The sequence below is a fragment of the Dufourea novaeangliae genome, unplaced genomic scaffold (assembly GCF_001272555.1).
Source record: "Dufourea novaeangliae isolate 0120121106 unplaced genomic scaffold, ASM127255v1 scaffold318, whole genome shotgun sequence".
Classification (NCBI taxonomy): domain Eukaryota; kingdom Metazoa; phylum Arthropoda; class Insecta; order Hymenoptera; family Halictidae; genus Dufourea; species Dufourea novaeangliae.
Window position 1 is genome coordinate 278514 of NW_015374196.1, and position 24882 is coordinate 303395.

Here is a 24882-nt window from a genome sequence, read left to right on the forward strand (position 1 = left end):
GTGATACAGAGGGACAGAGGTGGAGAGAGAGGTGAAAAAGTCGTTGGGGGAAGGGTGAAACAATGAAGAAAAAAATAAAGTGGAATAAGAGGGGTCGCGATGGCTACCTTACGCCTGAATTGCCAGCGCCGTTCCATTGGACGTAATGATCGGAGGCGGGACTTTTGCCTTTTTAATCGGCATTAATCGCGCCAGGGGCTCTACCCCCGGGGCCACGTATCGTCGTTGTACAGGGTGTTCCGGCTGAAGGAGGCCATCTGAATATATCCGTTCTTTTTTATGATACGAGCAATCTTAACGAGAAATCTGTTTACAGAGAAGCATACATTTTTTTCTACTGTATCTTGTAACAGATAGGAAAAATGCATTCGAGCATGCCTGAGTTAAGACCTTCAGATGACCATGAACATAGTGATGAAATTCTAAGCCAATGCTGGGTTATGAGGATATTGGACGTATAGTGGATGTATAGTGAAGGGGAGGATGGTATGAGAATATGTCATAAATGCTAATAGTGATGTCCATCGGCAAGCATGCACTTTCTAATACGAATGATCACGGATCACGATGCTCCTTGAATTGTCTCCGATGCGACGGCAGCTCCAATTATGTGATTCACCATGGGGCACCCTGTATACCCGTATAAAGCAACAACCCGGGCCCCGTATTAATGCGGATGCCCGCCTTTCCGTGTCCGTGTCCGAGTCCGGATTCTTTCAACGGTATGAAATATCGATGCACCGCGGCCTTTGTCGAGGGTTGTTAGGAAGTTATGAGGATTGGTTATTGGAATGCACGCGGGTGCAGGTGCACACGCTCGGAAGTTCGATGAAAAGATTTCGACCTATAAAGTTCGAAAGAAAAATGTTGAAGACTAGTGTTACTTTCCCACCAACCCAAGATTCCTTCCATCTGTGCAACGAAGCGCACGCAATCATAAATCCAGGTCGATACATCGACATATTCGAGGAGAGCGTCCAGATCAACCGGGACCTTTTAAAATTCTCATCCCGCGTCCCGATCAGAACGTGGCGCGTTTCGAGCCGTCCTTAAAGGCGACCACACACGTCGCGATCTTGATACCGGGGCTTGTCTTCTCTTTCACGTCCTCGGTGCCGCAGCGCCCATCAGGGGTTACCAAAGGCTCAGCTTTGTCGCCGTGGTTGATCTTCAACCTCCTGTACTTACCAGCCATCTCCACCAACGGCTAATCCCAATTTAATGCCGCAGTTGCTTGCTTCCCCCCTCTCCCTCTTTCTCACCCTCTCATCCACGTTTCAGCGTCCGCTGCGCCCGTGTACCTCGTTTATCTCTTCGCTCCGCTCGTGAAGTGTGCTCCTCGCCCTAATGATTCTCGAAATATCGTTACATCGGTTTAGAACGTTCCCCCGACGATGGGGGGAAGGCCCCCTCGACCGTCTGTCTGCCTGTGAATTTAATCGAAATCTCGTCCGGACTTTAAATCAAATTCGAAATTAAAACGCGGGATCGGTCGCGGCTTGATTGAGATTGTATCGCAGCCAGGGTAACACCCTCGGGGTTTTGTCGACGTGTAACAGGAAGATCGAGGCGCGAGATTTGGTAGATGGCATTTGTAGAAATTGCTGAATCGATGAGATTTTGGATGAGGTCGTGGACATGCTTTTGGTAGTGATTAGACTGTGGATTTTATGTGCAATTGGTAAATTTCTGTTCAACGTCACAAATTCTTCAAATAGTTACACAATAATCGGATTAACAATCATGAACGCAAACAATGCAACTGAATAATCGAACATTCTTTCCAATTCGCAATAGAAGAATGCATTCTTCAAGATCTTACACGAGGAATGACGTTTCGCGGAATTTTCCAGTGTTGCGATGAACATTCTTCCTTCCATAGAAATTCCTTCGTACAAACTTTAAATTCGATTTGTACTGTTGGAAAATTCCCCGTGATCAGATTGCGTCGATGATCGGCGAACCTGAAACATTTTTCCTGTAGTCTTCCTTAAATTCTCTGGTGAGAAGAATTTGTCCTAGAATTCGTAAAGTACATTAGATTTTATAGACCTTGCATCTTGTTTCCTTCACTGCATTATACTCATATTTGTATAGCTTTTGCCAATTATTTTGCATATTTTAATGATACAATAACGACTGATTGTTATCTTTACCAATGTCTACTACAATATTCTATTACAAGAATCACGAAAACAAATAATAAATCCTTAATTCATCAGTAACGAATACCAAATTGAAAATATCTGACATTATCAATTTTAGTACTTTTCTTATGTTTTCCCACAAAAATGGTTTCTCCATATTTTCTCTCCAATTACATTGTGTACGTGTATTAATATCAGTGTATTTCCATACAATTTTTATATAGATAAATCTAGTGCCTAAAATATTTTAGAAGTTCAAACTGTTTAACCAAATATTACGTTCTTCTTTCTGTATCTAACAAAAGTTTTCTTTTTTCTGTTTCAGGTAAGTGACCTTCTACTCGTAAATCCCCAAAATTCAGCTAAAATGAAGACCGGTAGAAATTCCCATACAGAAGGTAAAGTTCAGCGTGGTTCTTTATCTAAACATTCCAATTGATTTTAACGAGTTCGAATAAATATGACAGAAACCGTCCCGCGAACTGTGGGAGAATGCCATTTGCCTCATTGACAGCCGCGAAAGAAATGAATTTCAGTGAAAGCGAGATCGAAGGTCACGCTGATAGAGGGTGTTAGCAAATCGTAAAATTAACTCTTCTTGTAGCGTTAATGACGGCTGATGTCGGGATGCTGAATCGCGATCTTATCTAGAAATAATGTAATTATAATGTCGCTCGGGGGGGCCTTCGGTTTAATGATGAAGCACCTTCGTTTTACTCTCTCCTAATTGTCCGACGGTCTTCATTCGTTGTTTCGTTGATCCAACGTTCTATGTACTTTATTTGAAACTCTCGTAATTAACGTTTGTGCCAAGTCACAGGTTACGATTGCCGTGTGCGCAATAATACGTTTACCGAGCGTGATACACCTTCATGTATTTGCTTATTCCTGTATATCGTTGCTCATTGGTAATGTAATATAAATTAGTTTCTTATTTACATATAATCGATGAGAAATTGGTAAACTACTAAAAATTTGTAAGTAGAATAGGAATTTTAAGAAAAATTTGTTCTTTTTTAATTCTTCCATATTCTTAAGAAGTAAATAATTAGCAATCTGTGATAAAACTGCAGACGATTAAAGAAGTGAACTTAATTTAACGAGAAGGTGTCCTAAATCATTTGGAATGAATAGTGCCACAGTCGTCTGTTATCAGGCGATGTACATCGACACGCATACATAAAGAATGATCTCGGACGATCGTTTATACCGATTCCTGTTGTACAAAGATCCCTGTACGAGGGGAATCTAATGCACGAACGACATATTATCACCAACATGCACGGAATCGATACGGGCCTTTAATTATGTGCATTAGTGCGATCATTATTCTCGTCATTATGGTGTACATAACGTTCGAGCATGTTGTACCATCTTCGCGGAAGATCGTCATTAATATACCACTAACCAGACTGCCTTGTAGCGGCGTGCATTTTCAACAATGCTTCCGATAAATCAATCCGCCTGTGTAATATGAGTTTTAATTGCGGGAATCGACCCGTGAAACGACCTCGCGAACAGGAAACGGATTCTCCGGTCGGTTTGATTAAACGTTTTCCATCACTTTTCCGGAGTTTTTCTTTATTAATAATTAACATTGTTCTGTATAGAATGAAAGTATCGATCACATAATTCCAAATTTGAGCAAAATTCTGATTAAGAATGTTTGATAACTTGGTCAAAAGTGGACCTCGTCAATTAAATTGTTGAAATATTTTTAACATTGAATTTTAAGCATATTCCAATGTTCAAACAAGTTCTTTTGTAATTTATTTTAGCTCATAGTATCTTTTATTACATTTTTCATTACTTAATAAATAATTCTTATTTATTTGTTCTACTGACGAAGTCCAGTTTCGTGGACACACCTATTCTTCTGTAATTGTCTTTATTAAAATTCTCAAATAACAGAAACAACTTCCGTGTGCCCGAATAAAGTCAGAAATTAACGTGCCTCTAAGCGAATTAATGTCGTATTCTTACCACGAACGAAACGAAAGCGAGCAAGGGACGTTTTCTCCCGCATTACGCGGATAAATGTCACGTTCACGGTGACAGCTCTCGCTTTCGTTTATTCTTACGGTTCCAATAAAGCGGAAAAGGGTACACACAGCCCAGAGACAAAGCAATTTTACTTGATACACGTTTGAGAAACCGAGAAACGCTTCACCGTTGCACAATCGAAAGCAATTGTTCCAATCCGGGGTATATGATTGACCATAAATTATTTTCTTAATTACTTTCTTCTATTGCTTCTCATCGTGATCTCTAATTTCCCCATTACAAGGATGCTCCTAACAGTGCTTACATAATACTGCATATATTTAATATTAAATCTTATAAGTTCATATATTCATAGTATACTCAAATTTTAATACTTCGATCAAGTAAAAAAAAATTGTCGAGTTCAATGATTCATATTTGTATTTAGCATCCAACATCCTTAAAACATTACGTCTAACAGAAACTCCTGGGGGTCAATATTGACCCATCACGGGCCTCCCCGAGACCGCCTCGGTACTCTAAGGGTTAATTACAGCCCCGTTCCCCATTGGTCATTGGTCCCTGTCGCTGGGCCCTCCGCCCCTTTTCTTCAATCGGGCGCACGCGGGGTTGCGTCGTTTCGCTCGCAACCGAAGTTGTAAATTCGCTCGCGGTTCGGTTGCGTGCCCTTTATAGGCAAGGCTCTTAAGGGGCCACGTCCCAAGTTTTAAGGTCCGTGGGACCGGTGGATCGCGGACATGATTGCATTTGCATTATACACGCCGCGGCGCGCACCGCAGATTTATCTGCCCCTGGGGTTTATTTATCTGGAGTTATGGCAAACACTGACCGGCCCGAACGCCGGCCAATAACATATGGTAATGGAGGGGTCCGATTGACTTTTTTACCCAACCCCCTCTCCCTCTCTCTTTCTCTGTCTCTTTATCTCTAACTCGCGATCTATCTCTCTCTAGCCGATTAACTCTCTTCGTTTCGTTATTTTGCTTCCTTCTTCCCCCTCTTCCGCGCCCGCGCACACACGTCTATCATTCATTTTCTGTTCCCTTGCCTGGTTTCTACCTTTCTTCCTCTAATTCCATGTCGGTCGCTCCTCTTTCACCCCTGACTATTCCGTAGCACAGGGAGACTGTGTCTCTCTCTCTTTGTTTCTCTTTTTATTGGGGCCCGCGGCCTATCATAACACGAACGATCGGTGCACCTTCGACCCCTCGGTATCCTCCTACCCAACCGTCCTTTCCTTTTTTCTTCTATGCCTGTCCTGTACACCCCCCCCCCCCCCAACACACTTGGATTCAGCTTTTCCTGTTCCTTCTTCATCGGCACGTTTCCTGTGAGCCTTACACAACCACCCCGGGCCCCTCGACCACTTCTACAACGAGTCTCGGTGAATACTTGTGCGGGGAACCTCGATTGAACGAGCTAGACAAGCGACATCGTGTTTCGGAATCGTCGATGAGAATATTTCAACATGGGTATGGGTATTTGTACTATAATATTTGACCCTTTGAAGCTTGAAATATTGTTACTTCTTTATTTGTGGGGATGTAAGAATATTGTGTACAGTGGGTGATCGAGTTATGTGATGCTCTTCTGAGTTTGCGTCAGAATAAAATTATAATACCAGGCATTTTGTTGCGATTTAACGCAGGTAGGTGACGGGTCGCAACGATCGTCGTGTCTTGGGTCGTCAATACGGTCGATAAACAGTCATAAACAGGGATTCCTGGACAACTGCACATCACGTGAAATTATTCACTGTCCTCAAGTTTGTTGTTGTGTTTCGGTGCGAACTTCCAGGAATCCCTGAAACAATATATACATTAAGTCCCACCTCTTGCACCTCGTACAACCATTTCTTCCATAACATACACCAATAAAAATTCTGCATTTTCTACCACCACACAAATACATACAACCAATCACAAGCTGATCCGTATCACCGAGAGGCCAGACACTCAAATATCAGACACAACATATTCAATAGTCAAACAGAACACATCTATCAATTAGAGCAAGCACAACTGTACACGCATATACATACACACACACACACACACACACACACACACACATCACATTCCGTTACATCTGTATTAAAGTTTGAGGGTGTTACAAAGTAGTGAAAATAGTGTTGATATATTTGTGCCACATAATATACATATATCACCAGTGGATTTTATTCATTCACACAATTTCCAACAATATCAACGAGCAGAGGAAAATTGCAAGTTTATCGTGAGTACGAAACAAAAGTTTTTATACTGGGTAATTTGTAGTTAACAATTACCCTAATCACACCAAACGAAAATAGTTTAAAAAAAATTCAAATAATAGTTTATTAAAGAGTACAGTACTTAAGGAAAGTATGATTGTAATCACTGTTGATTTGCTAGAATTAGAACTGTTATTATAAAATATCGCAAACAATATTGTTATCGCCTCATCCTACCCTGAAATGTCATATACACGCCTTATGACGCGACGGCAGTTAACGCGGCGACACGGCGCGGCGTGGGCTTTATTGCACGCGGAATGGGCGATTCGCTCGCGAAAAGGGCAGCTGTCTCATTAGCGGTGCTGTACGAGCCGCCTGATATTGCTTGTAGCTTCTCAAATACGCTGACGCGTCGCTGTCACCTTGTTCCAGAGACACCTTTTACCATATACTTCTTCCCTAGCCCGCTAGAGCCAGCCTATCGTTACCATACCAAAAGAGAAATCGACGCACAGAATATTCCTAAACTGTCTGGTTAAACTTTACCAACCTATTTCACCGATCATACTGACGAAGAAATTGCACAAGACATACAGAAATTAAGTGTAAAGATATATTCACAAATACGTCAAAGATATAGTCCGATCACGATCAATCTGAATTTAGACTATATCTCTCTCATTAGATTACGTGTGATTGATAAAGACTGTTTCGTGACCGCTAGTGTGAATCCGGCTTAAAACGTCGGGGTTCGATCTACCGTGAATTCGCGGGCAATACCGATTGGACAGTTAATATCTCACTCCGGTAGCCGGTGCTGTTCGCATGTCCTGTGATCGCGGCGTCGGCGGCGGTGGCGCGAGGGATTGGAAAGGCGGCTTTATGTATTCATTTCTCGCGGGTCTCGCGTGATGTATGAACGTATGTGGGAGCGGGCTGGTTACGTCATCCGCGATCTAGTGCAACCATGCGCAGCTGCACCTCGAGGGAAGCCTTTACACACGAGAATTCGTGTAAAATTGATACAGCCCAAGATTGCGACCCCTTGGGCTAGCTACCCGCGCGATGATCACCACTGTGAAAAGACGCTCGATCCGTACCAGGACCTCTTTAGATCTGTTAGCAATGATGGGTGATCAAACCGTTCAAACGTGTTCAAACATCTGACGATGAGTTTGAACCATAGACGTATAATAACTAGACTGCGCATTCAGATGAAAAGTCGTCAAATATTAAAAAAAGATATTCTTGTATAATAAGGCTTTAAAAATGGAAAATTCTATTTACGTGCATATTGCAGTTAAAATTATTTAACATTACCAGAATTGGAGTGTATTGGTAGGTTAAATTATGAAGAGCAAAATTTTTCACGTAAAAAGACATATTTAGTGCATGTATATTGTTTCGATATTTTTTTTAATATTTGGAGATCTTATGGAATATGGGACTAATTAATAATTAACAATAAACCGGCGCTACTTGGAAAACGAAATCACAAAGTGCAACCGTTATTACAAGCCAGAGGGGAAAGCAATTTGTAAGACACACACTGTGAGAACTCGTAAAATTTTAGCCTGGCAGCAATATAAATTTCGCGATCGTAAAAGTCGTTTATGCCATCGCGGATACGCCAACACACGTACTCGCTGAGTAACGAGATCGTTTGCGATTCCTCTCGAAACGAAAAATCGGTGAACCAGAACGACCGGCATCAATGTCCATCTTTGCTCCCGATCTCGTTACGTCCACTCGCGTGTTTAATGCCAAATGAAATTAAAAATTCGATTCAATCCAGTTGTAAAATTGGACAGGAACCGGATAAATCGATTCTTTAAATTAACGTATTACAAAAGTACAATTGCTTTTTATGATCATTTACCATGCATGATTCTGCATACTAGTCAAAGAAAATATCTTCATCAGACCTGATATAAACAACTGTTGTTAGAATCAATTAGTTATCACAAGCTAAAGTGTTAAACGAGGCTATTCAAAACTAGGGTTTAAACAAATCGAAATATCGTCGTCCAAGAGTCAAATCAGATTCCCAGTAAACTGACTCCTTAGTAAATTTCACTAAACTTTCTACAGGGTGACATACAGAATAACCGAAACCAAATACAAAATTAATTTTGTAGTTATTTTATTTATCTACTTTTACAAATACTGTAACATTCTTCTACTGGTATACTATTCGTATACTTATTACTAGACTGCAGGTGTTATGTATTCATAGCGAACCGGATTTGCCGAAATTCAGTTACTGGTATCTGCATAAAGATATCCGAGTGTACAGCAGACATCTAAATATCACTAAACTTCTCGCGTCTAAAACGTGGTACAACTAACACAAGCGTCCCAATAGAAGGACGAAGCAGTCCACAAGCATTCAGTCCCTATCCCGGCATTGAAATCTCCACACGCGACCGTCGGCCGCTGTCCCCGGTTCGCCCGAGCCCATTATTCAAACACCCGGAAGACCAAAAGCGCATTGTTCGAGGTGGTCAACCACACCCTCCCCGGCCCAGGACATCCGGGCTATCACCCGAAAGAACAAGACGAGAGAGAAAGAGATAGATAGAGAGGGGGACACACCGAGCGTTTCTTCTGGTGGCGAACAGCGTGTAACACGTGGCAGTATCTTGTATCGGGACCGCGATCCCCCGCTGGTAGCACGGTGTTCTACTCTATCCGCGGCGCTGCCATTCGCCTTCTCCAGCCGCGGATGCCAGTGGCGGTTTCGAGGGGGACACCAGGGCACCGTGGGGGCCACCGTCGTTCCCCTACCTCCCCCCCTTTGCGCACAACCTACCCCCTCTTCTTGCGCCTCCGCCCAGATCTGCTGGCATACCTACAAGAGTAGATTTCCTGCAGATAACTGCCAACCGCACGGAGGTCCGCCGGTGGCCATAGGTGCACTCTCCCCCTTGGTTTCCTGCGCGAGTGTGTGTATGTATACGTGTGAGACCCACGGTTATGGCTGTATAATATAGCCCCTCTGTCTCTTCTTTCTCTCTTTCACTCTGTTTCTCCAGTCTGGTCTCTCTCTCGTCCTTGTGACTGGCCGTGCGCGCCCGTTGCGCTGGCCCGAGCGGCTGGTACCCGGGTTCACAAGAGGTCATTGCAAGGTTGCCTTTCGAAGAGACCGCCTCGAAGAGGCGAGGCTCTCCTCCGGGCGACCACTTTCCCCGTTTGATCACCCTGCTATGCTCTTTCGAGTGTTGCCGGTGCAACGAGCTAGGCCGCGGTGGTTGGAGGTGAGGACGGGGGAAGAGGTCGATGCGCTTCGAGGTCGGAACCTTTTTTTTTTTTTTTTTTTTTTTTTTTTTTTTTTAGGAGGTCGTTTATGTGGGTGGATGGGGTTCGAGGGGTGACGGGCCCGGGAACAAGGACTGTCTCGGGGATTATTCTGTGGATTCGAGGATTTATCGGCGCAACCTTTGGTCTGTTCTGATACTGTCACATTTTTGTTGAACCTCTTCGGGGACGAATTTATCGAGAGAAGGAATTTATTTTTCTTTACATATAAAAATAATACGTATAAGTAAAGGGTTAAACATAGAAATCTAATGAGTACCGGATGTAAAAAATAATTCATTAGAGTCTGTCAAGTGGGATTACGAAGGAAACGGCCTGTAGCTACTCTGTCCGAATGAATGAGTAGCTCGGGAGGCAAACATTGAAACGCACCACGGTAAACGCTTTTCCTTTCACAGGAGCGTTCTCCCCGGCAAAAATTCCGATCGAATCGATTTCCTCACCGCAGCCCCGAGGCTATCATTTCCTTCGATCGCCGACCGACTTTCCTCGCCGCTTTTCGTCGCCGAGTGCACGCACAGGCTCCTAGCTGGCTGACCCTGAACTTTCTAGGCTAATTTAAATTCTCGAACGGTGCTCGTAGGTGCGTTCAGATCTTTAGTCCCGACCTCGACCGACCGTTTTACTTCCGGTGAACGCTTCTGGTGAGCCGAATCGGCTGCCAAAATACGATAAAAAATAGCATCTTGCGAAAATCTTTAGTATCGGTAGGACTACGTATGTCATAAATATTATCTTGAAATCAATTGAGAAATGGACGTGGTGACGAAAACAAGTGTGAATCGATTGAAAAGAAGTATAGATGGTTTTTTTGCTTAAAGTCGCATCAACTTCTTGGTCATTAGCAACCACAATCGGCAGTTATTCTATATTTCATAGTACAGGTTTAATCTACGGGTGAGTTCAACTGCTTTCTTAAAGTTTTCTTCTGAATCGAATATTTCTTTAATATTGTTAGGTATTTAGAGCTGATTTCTGTCATATTAGTACGTTATTCAGATACAAGACTTAGTGGTACCTACATAATGATTCAAAGACGTTTTTAATCAGAAATATTTAATATAGAATTTCTTGCTTAAAATTTACAGATAAAGATTCAGTATTTAATTTAGGAACACACTGTACCATATCGTAACAACTCGCAAAAATCATTTTATTTAAAATGTATAATCTACACTAACATGAATATACATTATCTATACGTAACTACTTACTGCATACACTCTTTATTATGTGTCTATTCCTATCGATTACATCAATAATAATTTACTTTCGAAAGTAAGTTATAAGAGAACAAATTCGTAGAAGCATACATTTAAATGTACATTATAACTTCTGAAACTCATGAATAATAATGATTACACATAAGATCTTGGTTCTGTCACTGATACACGGAGACAAATGATCAGCGATGAAGCTACTAATTTCCCTCCGGCCACAGAGACAGGTGAATACAATTCACGGTTCGGTCCGCTTAATTCCAGAAGCTGACATTTCTCATTCCACCAGGAAAGATCTCTGATTTGTACCCACTTTTTGGAGACAAATTAACGACTTAACGTCTTACTTCGGGGACCATGGACTCCAATATTTCATATCCGTGAAAACGAAAATGTTTCGTTACATTCTATGTGTCGGCGCCGCTTAGATATTCACGATCCTATCGAACGGTGTACAGTTAGAACGATACAGCCGACGAAGTGTAAATTATTGGCGCGATTTATTATTCGAGAATTTGTGATTAGTCCTCGATAAAATGGAAGAAACCAAAGGACTGTCTCGCTGCCTTGTGTTCCCGCGAATTCAGAGATAATTTGAGCGACATAATAGCTGGTTCGTGAGAATTTTATTAAATAAGTTTACAGATACAGAACTAAGAGAATTTTCAAATTGCATTAAAGAAATATACAGGAAATTTTTTTTGTGAACACAGAAAGTAAAGAAATTATACATATATACTGTATAGGACAATGTGTAAAGGATCACACTTGCAATACTTAAGTATTCTACGAAATTTATACTATTTTTGTAGTATCCATATATATATATATACAATATATAAGTATATATATATATATACATATAAGTTCGCAAGATACAGTAACTTAGAAAAATCTATGAAATTTATTTTTTCGGTAATATAAACATTAATCACGTATATAAATTGTTGTTTCATAATCAGATTTTTAAACGATTAACATAATTTCTGAGAACATAAATTATGTTACATCAAGGACAATTTGTTTTTTCCATTGCTAATATAAATTCTTATCAGTGATCAGTAATCGGTTAAAAAAAATTAATTAGCTTGATATAATTGTTGGGAAAAGAATAAGATATAATTTGGTCTCATAGACAGAAAATAATCTAATAATTCACCAAAGTTGTATATTAAGTGAAAAATAAAATAATCCAGGGATTGGTTCACGTCACTTTAGTGCTACAATAAATGAAAATAAAAAATTTTATTAAAAGTTTTGTTTTTGTACGGAAGTATCTCCACAATGTTTCTTCGCTTTTGCTGTCATTAATTACTAACAATAAGCATGATGATTCCTCAGAGTTCAAGGGATTGTGTACACCTACGCAACGGTCTGACGAATCGGTTCATTAATCACGGCGACTGTAAGAATACTCACCACTAAATAAATAATATCGTCGGGGGAAGGAATATTTCTGTTCGAGCAACTATCTACGGTGTTTATCGAATTTCTCCGGAACGATGTACATATTAGTGGCTGTCGAATCGGTGAATCGGTGATCCATGATTGATGAACGAACCACGGCTGATGGACACGCGCGAAGGAGACCAGATATAAATTCGTTTAAGCTAGACACATCGTGATATTTTATAGCGGTCTTTTATCGATCGGCGATTTATCAAATCCGTGGTTTTTCTTGTAATAGAATTCTCGCGGCTCGTGTAACATCGGTATATCAAGTTTTTTTCTGCTACTTTCGAACGCAAGGATTTATTAGGTGTTCCGAACACCTCGAAGCATTGCGTTCGCTTGTCAACGTACATGCATACGCTCGTTTATCAAATTAAAGTTCTGTTCCTAATGATACCGTGACGAACCGCTCAAGCTTCGAAACAGATCCTGGTTTACCTCCAGTTCCTGTAAATTAACCCCCAAACATTTATATTTGCATAAGCATCCGCAGTCTATTCATAACGTTTAAAGAGTTAAAAATACAATGAATACTGTGAGAACGTATTTTATTGTACTTTAGTCGCTTACATAAATCATAAGTACATTAAATCTCCAGTCTAATCATTACACACATAATACGAGGAACCAATTTAGTTGAGAAACAAAAAGCAATTCTTTATTTTTTCCCTGTACAGTTCACTGTCAGTTTAAAAACTGTACTCGTTCCTCTCCATCAATCAATCCTATAAGAAAATATTCCAAGGACTTTGACTCGCGTCTATGCAATCTTGCAGCGTTTCGCGAACTATCGTATATCGGAAACCGCGATATTACGAATTTAATCGCACTAATCGACTGATCGATGACGACGTGGCCCGAAGCTAGTTCCGTCCAGAGATTCTCTCTGTGTGTTGTCTCTACGCCGCGTGTTCGTGTGTTATCGATCACCGTAACAGAAACAGCATTAAGTTCGTCCTGACTGCTCTGTGTACCTCTTGGCGAAAACACGTGGAGCAGCGGGCTCTGAGCCGGGCCGCCCGCATATAAAACAGGACTTCTCAATCTATCTTGCGAGTTCCCACATTCGCGACGCATTTAAATAACGTATTAACGATCGATATGGTTACCATTACGAAGCTGTGCCCCCGGAGTCTCGTGACGACGATACCATGTACCGGTAAGAGACGTTTTATCTACATTTTTTTACAGTGAGCTTTCCACTGTAAGAAACAACTGTACATCTTATATTCGGGAAATTGTACAGTTCGATTACTCCTGCTTCACGAAGCAAATTGGGTCTCTGGGAAGTTATCGCGATTAACTCTGTGAGACCACAATCATCGAAAATCGTTAATATCAGGGACGTTGCTGGTTCAAATTTGTCTTGAAGTGTACGAGGAGTACGCTAAGTATTACGGTTACTCAATAAATCAATGCCAAAGCTATCCAAACTATTCGATCCAAAGAACACCCTGTACATGTCATCTCGAGTATCACGATCTCGTTATCGAGGCGACCTTTCGCACACTTTTTCCCTAACCCCTAGACTCTCGATACTTTCTCCGATTGTTCTGTTGAACCCCGGGCACACTAACAATTTATTCCGCTCACGTGGCGCGCGGCTTATCGATTTCTCGAAACGACTTATACGAGCTGCAAGATAGCCCGGGGTAATCCGAAATCTCGCCCCGGGGACACGATCTAAGAGTATCGCGGGGCCCAGGCAATTTTCTTCGTACTGTATCGTAATGACGTCGTGGCGCCATTGGCAGCGGACACGATCGGCTGCAACCTCGTCGGTGATAGCAGCCCCGATCGGTGGCAATTTAAATTCTGAGGCGGTTCGAGTTTTTTTTTCTTCTTCGCTCCATCCCGGGGGCTCGGATAAGAGGACGTGGTTAAGATCTTCTTCTTTGGTTTGCTCGGCTGGATCGTTGAGCAGCTTCGATAAATAGTAGGTGAAATCGCTAGCGTTGGCGAGTCTCTGGGTAAGCTGTTTCGATTGAATTTACGCAGGTATGGTGTCGAGAATGAGGAACAGAAATTTTGATATCAGTATTTAATGTATGTAGACTGAGCTTCTATGATGCACTCGACAAAATTTACATTGGTGTATTGATTGAATAAAAGACGGGCTGCAAGAATTCCGGCTCGTCAGAAGCTCGAAAACACGTCTCCTTAATTAAGAGCCAGCTATCACGAGTTGTAGCAGCAACAGCAGCAGCATTATCCCCCAACAAATACAAAAACAAAAACCGACTCTCGTTCTGCATACCCATTTCAGTTTAGTAGAAACTTATCTTCGGCTCTTCGTATTCAAGGTATATCCAGTTCTCTGATTATCACCGATTTAACCTTTATCAAAGACATGAAATCGTTCGAACTTCGAACAAGAAAATCGTCCGAGGATCCATCCGGGGGCACGGCGCGTCCTCGCCATCTTGTACTCCCTCGAGAAGAGGCATCGAAGACATAAAGGGACCGGTAGCGTCGTGACAGCGAGCGTGGCTTCATTACCGAGAAACCTGTTAGTTATGCTAATATCAACTTGCAAACCGTTCATTATTGTTGATGAGCAATTAATACGCCTGCCTGCCTCTTGGCCGGTAGTGCTAATGCACTCTGAATGTCTCTCAATTACACGGCGACACGACCGTAGTCCGGTAGGGCGGCCATCGCCGGGGACCACGAAGCTTCTTCTTGGACGTATTTTTCCATTTGTGATCTTGTTTCATGAGAATTTTATCTGGAGTTCAAAGGAAATTTCTCTTTTCCGGTATTCGAGAGGAAATGGAACGTTCGAAGTAAAGATTAATCGTGAGTGGACTGCTCAATGTTTATTATACTGTTCATTTTTACAAGTTGTTTCATACAAATATATTTTGCAGTGTAATATGCCCCAGTGTGCACAATCGCTAAAAAATTCAAACTAATCAACTCCAATACTTTCTTAGTTCACATTTAATGTAATAATGGTCTCAATGGAAAGAAGATAAATTCTGAAAAATATTGTAAAATCTGCTTCTCTCTTGGATACACTCCGTTTCATCACTCTTTTAAAATTTCGTACGACCTCCACTACAAATGCATCCTATATAAGCCTTTCATAGGCCAAAGTAACTAACTCCACTTTAGAAACTTTTTTTAAATTTTAGTACCGAAGCATTTGATTGCTTGTTAACTTATTATACTTAAAATAAATTTCAACTTACTGTTTTGCCGAGTTAATCACTTTGGCAAACGAACAGTTGATATATCGAAGTTAAGTTAAAAAGTTAGAACTCAAGTTCAAGGAACTCCTCAGCAAAAGATTACGCCAGGATCAGTTCTTCCTGAGCGAACGACATTTCACGGCATCCTCCGCGACACGATACCACCCCGGCTATCTAAACATCGAATTATCTGACTCCAATTACTCTATGCCCGGTATCGTTTCGTGCACGCAGCTAAATAGTAATTAAAACGCGAGTAAATACGGCCGGGTAACGAGTCGAGCGCGGGCTATGATTCAAATAGGAAGAAAATTGGAGATAACAGTCAAAAGACTGTTAAAAAACGAACCCCGGACGCAACGAGGGTAAAACTCACGGTGGAAAATAGAAGCTCACAGCCGGGTAATAAACTGGGCGTGGTTGGTTCTGCGGATGATTGCGTTTCACGGGGCGTAGAGACGCAGACGGGGAGGATGATACCCGCAGACGTGTGAACGGGGCTTAACCCTTTGCACTTTGAGCATTGACCGCCGCCAGCTACTGTGGGCTGGAGTTTGTAACGATTTCTAGATCGATTTATGATTTTTCTGATATTATTTTATGTAAGTTATTCGTAGCTAGACCTATTAATGATATTCAAACGATTCGATACCCGAGTGCTTGGTAGGAAGTATCGTAAGGTATGGAAATTTTATACCGATTTTTATGTAACGTAAAAACGCTGACAAGCAAGCGGAAAAACAGGGAAAAACGGGACAAACAATTCGTAAATAGAAGATGAAGATGCAGTAAAGGTGCAGAAGTAATGAAAGAGGAGATAGGAAATCGGTGGTAGAGGGGCAAGAGAGAGATGGGAGAAAGGTGGAGACGGAAGTACCAGTGGGAGACAGAGCGTAGCGGGAAGCAGTGGGGTGATGTTGATCTGGTTAGGCTGGTGGGCAGCGGTCGTCGGAACGCCGCGGTCGACGTCGGTACCGCCGGTCGTCCGCGAGAGAGGCGCGCGACGACCTCCACAGGGCGTGGCAGGTCACCGGTTCTTGTTCGCTGTTGCACAGTGGCGTAGCCACCGATCAAATTTACCGCACGGCAACCGAAGGAATTTCTTGCATGACTCGATCGAGAAGCTTGTTTTCTGATCGATCGAGAGTATGTTTCTCTCTGATCGATCGACGGACAGATGAAACGACGAAGAAAATGTTAATTAACTTATTGTACAAGGGTTTAACGATTGATGCAGATGGGTATTGGATGAGTGCAAAAGTTATGATGGTTTTTGCTCTGAAAGAGTAAATTAATAATAATTTTAATTAGAATGCAATACTCATCCGCCCCTTGTGTCAATTTGACACATATTTATCTGAAGAAATGATAGCCGAGGTTCCGTGTGTTTTATTTTATAGAATATGCAACTTTAACTATTTGTCTTTTCAATTTTCAATTTCAATTTTATTTTAAACAATAAAACACATTCAATCGCGTCAATTTTTGTTCTAAACAAAAATTTCCTGTGTTACATTAACATCGACAGATATTATATTAACATAATAGTTTATTAACGATCATATCATCTGCAGAAAATCCATCAAAACTTTTGCATTGACCAAACTTTACATACGTCACAATTTGCACGGATGTTTTGGACTTTTCAGTAAAAATTACCTAAAAAGATTTTAAGGAATCATCTCATTAGATTCAAAATATTTGAATTTTAAAAAGTCAATGATTCAAGGATCAATAATTCGGGGCTTTAAAGTTGAAAGGTTTCGAAGATTCAAGGAGATTAGCTTACATATTCTCAAAAATCGATAAACAAATTCGTCTATACGAAAGGAGAATTTTTCACGATCCTAGTTCAGTATTGCTCAGGCCGTCTACTAGTCTAGAGCTATCCTCGAAGAAGAAACTGCGACTAGTACTCCACCTTTTTACAAACCGAACCGCCTGTACAGTAGTGTACAACTTGACAGCAAGTCGTAAACGTAAATTCCGTGCATCGGTTCATCCTACCTCGTGTTTTGCATACTGCAATTCCAAATAAGGCGTTACCGTGAGCGTATAACAGACCGAAGCGAATGCAACAGTCGGATGCGGTAGCGTTAACAAAAGTTATAACAGCAACTATAGGGATCCGAGGAACATCGTTTGTCCTCGATTCATATCACTTAATTATTCTGTTCTCTTCGTTGAACAACCTCTTTAATCTTAAAGTACAAGTGTACCGAAATTGTCGGTGTCTGAAATTTTTGTATGTATTTACATGAGTAAATTGTAAATAGTTAGTTTCCACGTTGAACCAAATGATCAAACGTTATTTAATATCTAGCATATTAATGAATGTTTTGCTACATAAAATATCGTTGTTCATTAACTCGTAACTGGTGAGGTGGAAACTTTATTACTTACTACACAAATCTTATTATCTATTACTAAACTAGTTGTTTTGCATACCTATGCAATATAAACATCGAAATAATTGTCTAATTGTAATGCTTGTGCATCTGTTTAAGTAACTATAAATAGTAAGAAAATATTCCAAAAGTATTCATAGGGTTCCTCATTTCACCAGTTAAGGGTTAAGGAAGTCATAAATAAAATACATTAAATTTTTACGATTAAATTATTCAAATCAGTATTCAAAGGTTTTTTTTTAATAATTATTCATTATAATTTTCAATTCTACATTCCACCTAACCCAGACCTGTTCCGGTTCACGTCTGTGATCGGTACCATTTCTTAGGCGAACAGCTTCGCGATTTCTATTTTTAATCGATGAAGTGTCTCCAGAACGGACAGCTGAATTTCAGAGAAAAATTTTTATAGCTGCACGAATCCATTTAAAGGTGCAATAAAAACCTTATTAATAGTCACTAAATACCCTCGCGTGATTCATATTCAATTAAACAGAATATTAAAGCATCGTTTCGGTGACGCTGAAACGGACATTCACCAAAAGACGAGAAACGCCTCGTGTCGACGGCCGGGCAGCGTAAAATTTTTGAGGTATCGTAAAACGTTCGTTACGTCCGTCTCATTAACACGTCGGGGTTGCACAACAGCTGTAGCAACGGTCGACGCTACCTGATGTCAACGACGGTGACTTTTATTGCGGTGCTACCGAGGACACCTGATGCACGGTGATTTAACGCCGTTGGAATAATTAAGAAAAGTATTTTACGCGTCGTAAATAAGGGAGCTGGTGTTCAGGCGCCGGTTAAACGGTTTGACACTTGTTCGAAAATCGTGCGTAAATCTACCTTCCTGTAACTATGTTTAACGACTTCTGCATATAGAGGAAATTCATGTAGCACGTCACCAATAACTTTTATAATACGATGCATTAAGTGAGAAATTGTCAGATTGAGGAAAAATCAATCTTGTTGATGTACAGGAAATCGAAAATCTATCGGTGCACCTGACGTCGTAGCGAATGTTTCCTGTGTAACTTTTATATTCTTTAAGGAAACATCATAGTAATTATCTATTCACTTTCAGAATTATATTTTTTAGTGATACTAAATAGTTAGGGGATTCCTTCTTTATTTCCTTAATTATGTTCTAGCTCTGTGTACAATATATTGATAGATAAAAGTATTCTTAGATTTTATATATTGTATTATACATTTATCATTGTTTAACTGTACATTGCATACGGTATAATCAAATACTATACATAGATCTAACTATTGTAATTAATTTTTATTCTTGTATCTTTATAGTATTATTAAGACTTTTCTTCTGAGCCGTTTCTTCCCCTAGTGAAGGCCGAGTTTGCTGGTGGGTGTACATTGCTTTTCAATAAAAAGAACGCACAAAAAATGAACAAAGATATTTTTCTTAGAAAATTCTTACGTTAATTGTACAGACTTTGTAATAATATTAAAACATTTCTTTCGAATAACGTCTAATAGCGGAGTCGATGGAAGAACAGAATCGAAACCGTGATCGATACCCACGGCGTGTTCGGTGCATTCCATAAATTCGTTCCCGGAGGTTGGGTCTCGATTTTGCAACGGGCAAGCTATTTCCACAGACTGTTTTTCTCGGCACAGAAACCGATGGACCGAGAGGAAAGATTCCTTCGGCCTCACCGCGAACGGTTAACGTGACGCGGTTCCGAAATTACTTTTCGAGGATCCTCGATCCTTTTCACGCTCGGGCAACACTTCTTGAACACTTTTTAACGGGCCCGGGTACACGACAATATCTTCGTGTCTCGATCGAATTGAATTTCGAGTTTATTCTCGTTTCTTTGTCGATGACAGCTTGAACTGGAAAAAATATTAGTAAGTACCTTCAAAAGTACTTTATAAGTATTTGAAATGTACCTAGAACTTTGTTAGTAGTCTTTGGATCTCTATACATAGGTACTTACTTAAATTATTCCAGAGAAGACGAACGTGTCTCTATTTCTATCACTTTGGTACAGGGGACAGCATGTTGAAAATACGCAGATCGATAAATTAATGAATTGTTTCACTTATATAGAGAGTGTTTCCGAAATGCTACATGCACGAATAAGTCGAAAATGTGGAATAACATTTCTTGTACGATGCTTTGTTTGCAAAATAATCAGTTTTCAAAATTCGTCTACCGCGAATGTATCCATGCAGACATTAAGTAGAAACAGAATGCAATGGACAGACGCGTTAGCCAAGTCCTATTCCACAGCATGCAAACCTAGCAGATCTTTAAATTCGATTTTCTCGAAAATGAAGTATCTTACGAAAAAATGTTATTCTATATTTTCGACTTATTTTTGCATGTAGACTTACATCATTTCAGGTTTTTTCACTGTTTCAGAAACACCCTACATATTGCAATAAAAATTACAAAGAATCTCAGAAAGTACACTGTTGTATCCATTTCAAGGGATTTTATCAAAGTTCACAGACCGGTCATTTTGACTTCATCAGTAGTTTTCGTGTGAAAACATTAAGAAGTAGATAGAAATTTATTACTTTTCATAAGAGTTTCAGAGGTCATGAATAAAATAAGAAATTTATTGAGCTACTGTCGAAGTTTTAATTTCGTTATTGTTTTTATGCTGGAACATGTTACAAATAATACTAAGGATTAGTCTTTATGTTTAATTATTTTAAATTGCACTAAACAAAAATTGACATATGTGTAAACACTACATGGAAGAATATAATTACTAAACCAATAGTTAAATTTGAAAAGGAGTTTACGAACCCATCATCTTAACTGCTTGTATATTTCTAGTCTCAAACAACTAAAAGATCAAACATTCCGTCTTTATACGCGGTAAATCATTTTCCTCGAAAATTCAATTGAAGTAAACTCGTTCAGCCGATCGAGGAGGGCATCGGCGACCAGGGGCGATATTCAATCAGGTAACCGTGAAATACCGGAAAATCATCGAGCGCGCGAGTACGAAGCTCTTCTCGTTCGAAGTTCACGCTTGCTGGTGAAGCGCGCGCGAGATAAGAGCGTGTTTGTGGAAGGTATAATTGATGCCGGACCAGGCCTGGGATCGCGTTTGCCCTTAAGAGTTTGGAACTGGGTGGAGAAAATATAGGTTGTCTTCGTGGCCGGGGCTTTGGAGGGCCGCGGTCGCCCGCGGTGCAACACGAGGATGATATATTCGCTGCAACTGCAGCTGCGCCACACGGAGCGCGCGCACATGGCCGGTGCACTCGGGGGTTTCGTGAGATTACAAAACTTTCTGCCTGTATTCCCGCTCCGAAGACAATGAGATGTATGCGCCGAGATGAGATATCCGCCTGTAGACGGTGTTTCCTTAAATATGACCGCGGCCCGGGGACCCGTGTCGACTGGGTCACCTTTCCTTTTTTGATTAACGCGAGTCTGGCCCAGCGTGTATTCATTTCGATGATTCTGTCCGTGGTCGATTTGCCCAATTCGAGGTTTTTTTTTTAAGTTATCGATTTGAGGATTTGTAAATTAGTAGGTGTAGGGATAGTAGTAATCCATTCTGGTTTTAATAAATTGACGATGCAGTTTTAATTCGGAATTGGTGTTCGATCTTTTGCCTTGTCAAATTGGGTGATATTATTGGCAATAAGTAATAAATACTTTGTTAGTATCTATAGCGAGGGGTTCTGAATTATTTCACAAGAAAATAGCATACAAAATTTAAAATAAAAGAATTTTCTATTTTAATCTACTAAACAGTGATAGTAATTATAAAGAAACAGTTATTTATTTACTACGTAAAATTTTACAACACTTTAATTAACATAAGTTATCCATTTTTAGCTCTTCAAAACCTGATCGTCTTCATACATCGTAACGTCGTACAAAGATTTCCCTAAAAACTGCAATTACATGCCGGAAATTCCGTTTTTTACTTTTTAAGAAAATTATGCTCGAACGTTTCCCCCGACTATCAAATAAGAAGATCGAGGCAGCACGGTGTAATTTTGCAACCAAGATGAGGAAAAATCTGACGAATAATCGAGTCACTCATTTTAATGCGCGGCCATTAGAGGACCGGCGGGGAAAAATGCGATTCCGGGAGCAACATTTTGCTCTAAATACATTTTAATGAAATAGAACACCTTCCTCTCGCATACTGATGCCGCCCCGACAGTTTCCACGGGAAGCTCCATGTTGCAAAAAACGTCGGTTCGATCAACGAGGGGACATCCTGCACTGTAATTTCGTGCTACTTGTTCCCGCCACGGCTTGCAAACATAATTGATACCCTGATTTCAGCGCGGTAATTCATAATAATCAGCCGAGATCGCGAGCAGCGTCTGCCTTCCGTAGCAATAGTCTATCCCGTACGGTAATTTAATATAATAAAAGGACGCCTTTTCCTTGTAGCCCGTCGTACGCAATTTTTCTATGATGTTTGACATTGTAAAGCCGCGCAGAATCACTGAGACGAGCGAGTTGCGTACGAGGATAGAATGATTTAGATTTTCCTTTGGCCCCATTGTAATCAATGTTGTTTATCAAATAATATTGTATAAACGTTCGAGAAATTCAAACTACTCAAGCCTCTCAGACTCTGCAGACTATAATACAAAGACTCTAAACTCTAGGATAACCTCATCGTCAAAGTGACTCAGAACTCAATATTTCCAACTGTTTAAAAAATTCACGTAGTATCATTATTATTAAGATTCGCCGTAAGCTCGCGACTCGTGGGCACCGTGTCTCGTAAAAGCAACCGCGGACCGTTGTTTTTAGTGCGATCCGCGGGCGTGGATCATTAAACGCGCGTATGCGGGCCAATTGCTCGAAACGGGGCCCGCGGTACACGCTTCTAATAACGGTCCCGGGGCAGCCTTCCCCCCATAACGCGGTCGCGCAGTGCCCGTTTCCATCGGTGTGTTTCGTTGTACACCGTTCGGTACCGTTACCGTCGTCGAGCGTTATCGGAAATTCGTAACAACGTCGGCCGTGTAACCTGGCGTGATAGATGGCGCATTCGTCGTCGCCGTTTGTGCCAGGTCGCTCGTTTAGCACCGGTGTCAGCTGGTGCGCGCCTATCGCCTGGCTAAGGTTCGCGGAATGGGATAATTAGCTGTGGTAAAACCGCGTGGTTCACAAGAGTAGCCAGGTCTTACACACGTTAAGCCAGGTTGGGGCTAATTTGGGCGATTTCAAGCTGTACACAATCAACAGTCTAATTATGTCTAAAGAGAATAATGCTTCATTCGTATCACTTTTCGTGTATACTTCCCAGCTAGCACATGACGCCCAATGACGCCTTGAAGACGGCTGAAAGGCGCCTTAGACTGGCTCCATTACGCCAATCATAGAATACCACATTCCCACCTGTCGTGGTGTATTATTAATCCCAATGCAAAAATATTAATAATCACTATTTCAGAAAAAGAACACTAATCTTCCAGCTCCCGATCAAGTAATGAAAGTCAATATCCATGTTATTTCGAAGTTCACAAAAATTGTTCCCGTTCGCATATCGCGAGCCAGCTCAACGAAAAATCCAAGGACTCGCGGCCGCGACCTCGATTAAGACCGATCCCGATCCCCGATATTCCCCCTCGACGATGGAATGCACGAAGAAGACCGGTCTGCCTTTGCGTGTAACAGTCGCATTAGAGCGTTGGAATATTTCATTCATAAGCGGGCCGTAGCAATCACCGTATTCCGCGAACGTGTGCACCGTGGAGAGACCGATACGTAGTACGGCGAGAGTGGCTGCACGAACGCGTGCACTTGCAGCTGGGGGTAAGTTGCAGCGGTTGCAGCCGCAATTACGTCCGCGGCCCCCGATCCCGTGAATGAATCGTCTGTCCTTTTTTTTTTCTTTTTCATTTTCCTCTTCCACTCCGTCTTCTTCTCCTTCTTCTCTTCTTCTTCTCCTTCTTCTTCTTCTTCTTCTTCCTTTCGTCCCCTCCTCCCTTCTCCTCATCATACTCATTCCCTACTTGTTTCAGTTCCCCACTTCACCTCCGTTCGACTCTATCCACGGCAGCCTCGACTGACTTTCCGCGGAACAGAGAAGTTTTAATGAGCGAGTGTGTAGCGTTCCACGTCGTTGAAGACGCGCCTTGTTGCGCCTCGCGGCGCGGCGCAACACGGTGCCGCGAGATTCCGCGCCCGATGCCCTCCAAGACGACGAGAAACGCGACCTTCGAGCTCGTTTCCGTAGGGTCGCGGGGGTCGCTGGAAAGGTATTCAGGTATGGTAGGATTGTTAAGGCGGACGAGGAGAACGCGTGGGCGTCATTCTTCGGGATCGTTGAATGGGGATGAGAGCGGAGGGCGTGGTGCAGGTGGATTTAATTGAGGAAGTTTTACGGTTAGACTGCGGATTTTGTTCGTTTATAGTGTGAGAGATTGTAGGAAATTAATTAATTTTAATTGTATGTGATGTATTTTAAAGCAAGGAATAAATACAAGTATAACAAAAGACATGCAACATCTACCATGTCATATGTCCCTATGCGAACGTGACGTGAGCGAGCCACATCAGCTCGTGACAACCATGGGTCAATGGTGGTTGGTCAATGTGCTTGCATCGTTAAACTCAATTGAAATTTTTTTTACCAAAATGCTATAATTCAGAACAGGTGCTAACGAATTTCCTTTTCGTTCCAGAATTTCCGCGAGCATCGTATCGACGGAGCAGCGTTGCCCCTGCTGTCGGAGGACCACCTAACAGGCCCAATAGGGATGAAGCTTGGGCCAGCCTTAAAATTGCGGGCGCTCCTGGCCCGGAAGCTCGGTGCCTGCACCGTGTGCTTGCACTGCGCACATTGTCACCAGACACCTCTACCTGCCTTGACCGCAGTAGCGGCGGCGTCGCAGCAGCAACAGCAACAGCAACAGCAACAGCTGCCTGGCAGGCGACCCAGCAGTACGGGCAACTGA

General features: G+C 41.5%; 1 protein-coding gene across 1 annotated transcript in view; it reads left to right on the plus strand.

The window, feature by feature from the left end:
• The window catches only part of LOC107192264, a 228140-nt gene extending 203258 nt beyond the window's left edge, over nt 1-24882 (plus strand). The window contains exon 9 of the mRNA XM_015581480.1: nt 24610-24882. Coding sequence (XP_015436966.1) covers nt 24610-24882 — 273 coding nt within the window. The remainder of the gene's footprint in view (nt 1-24609) is intronic.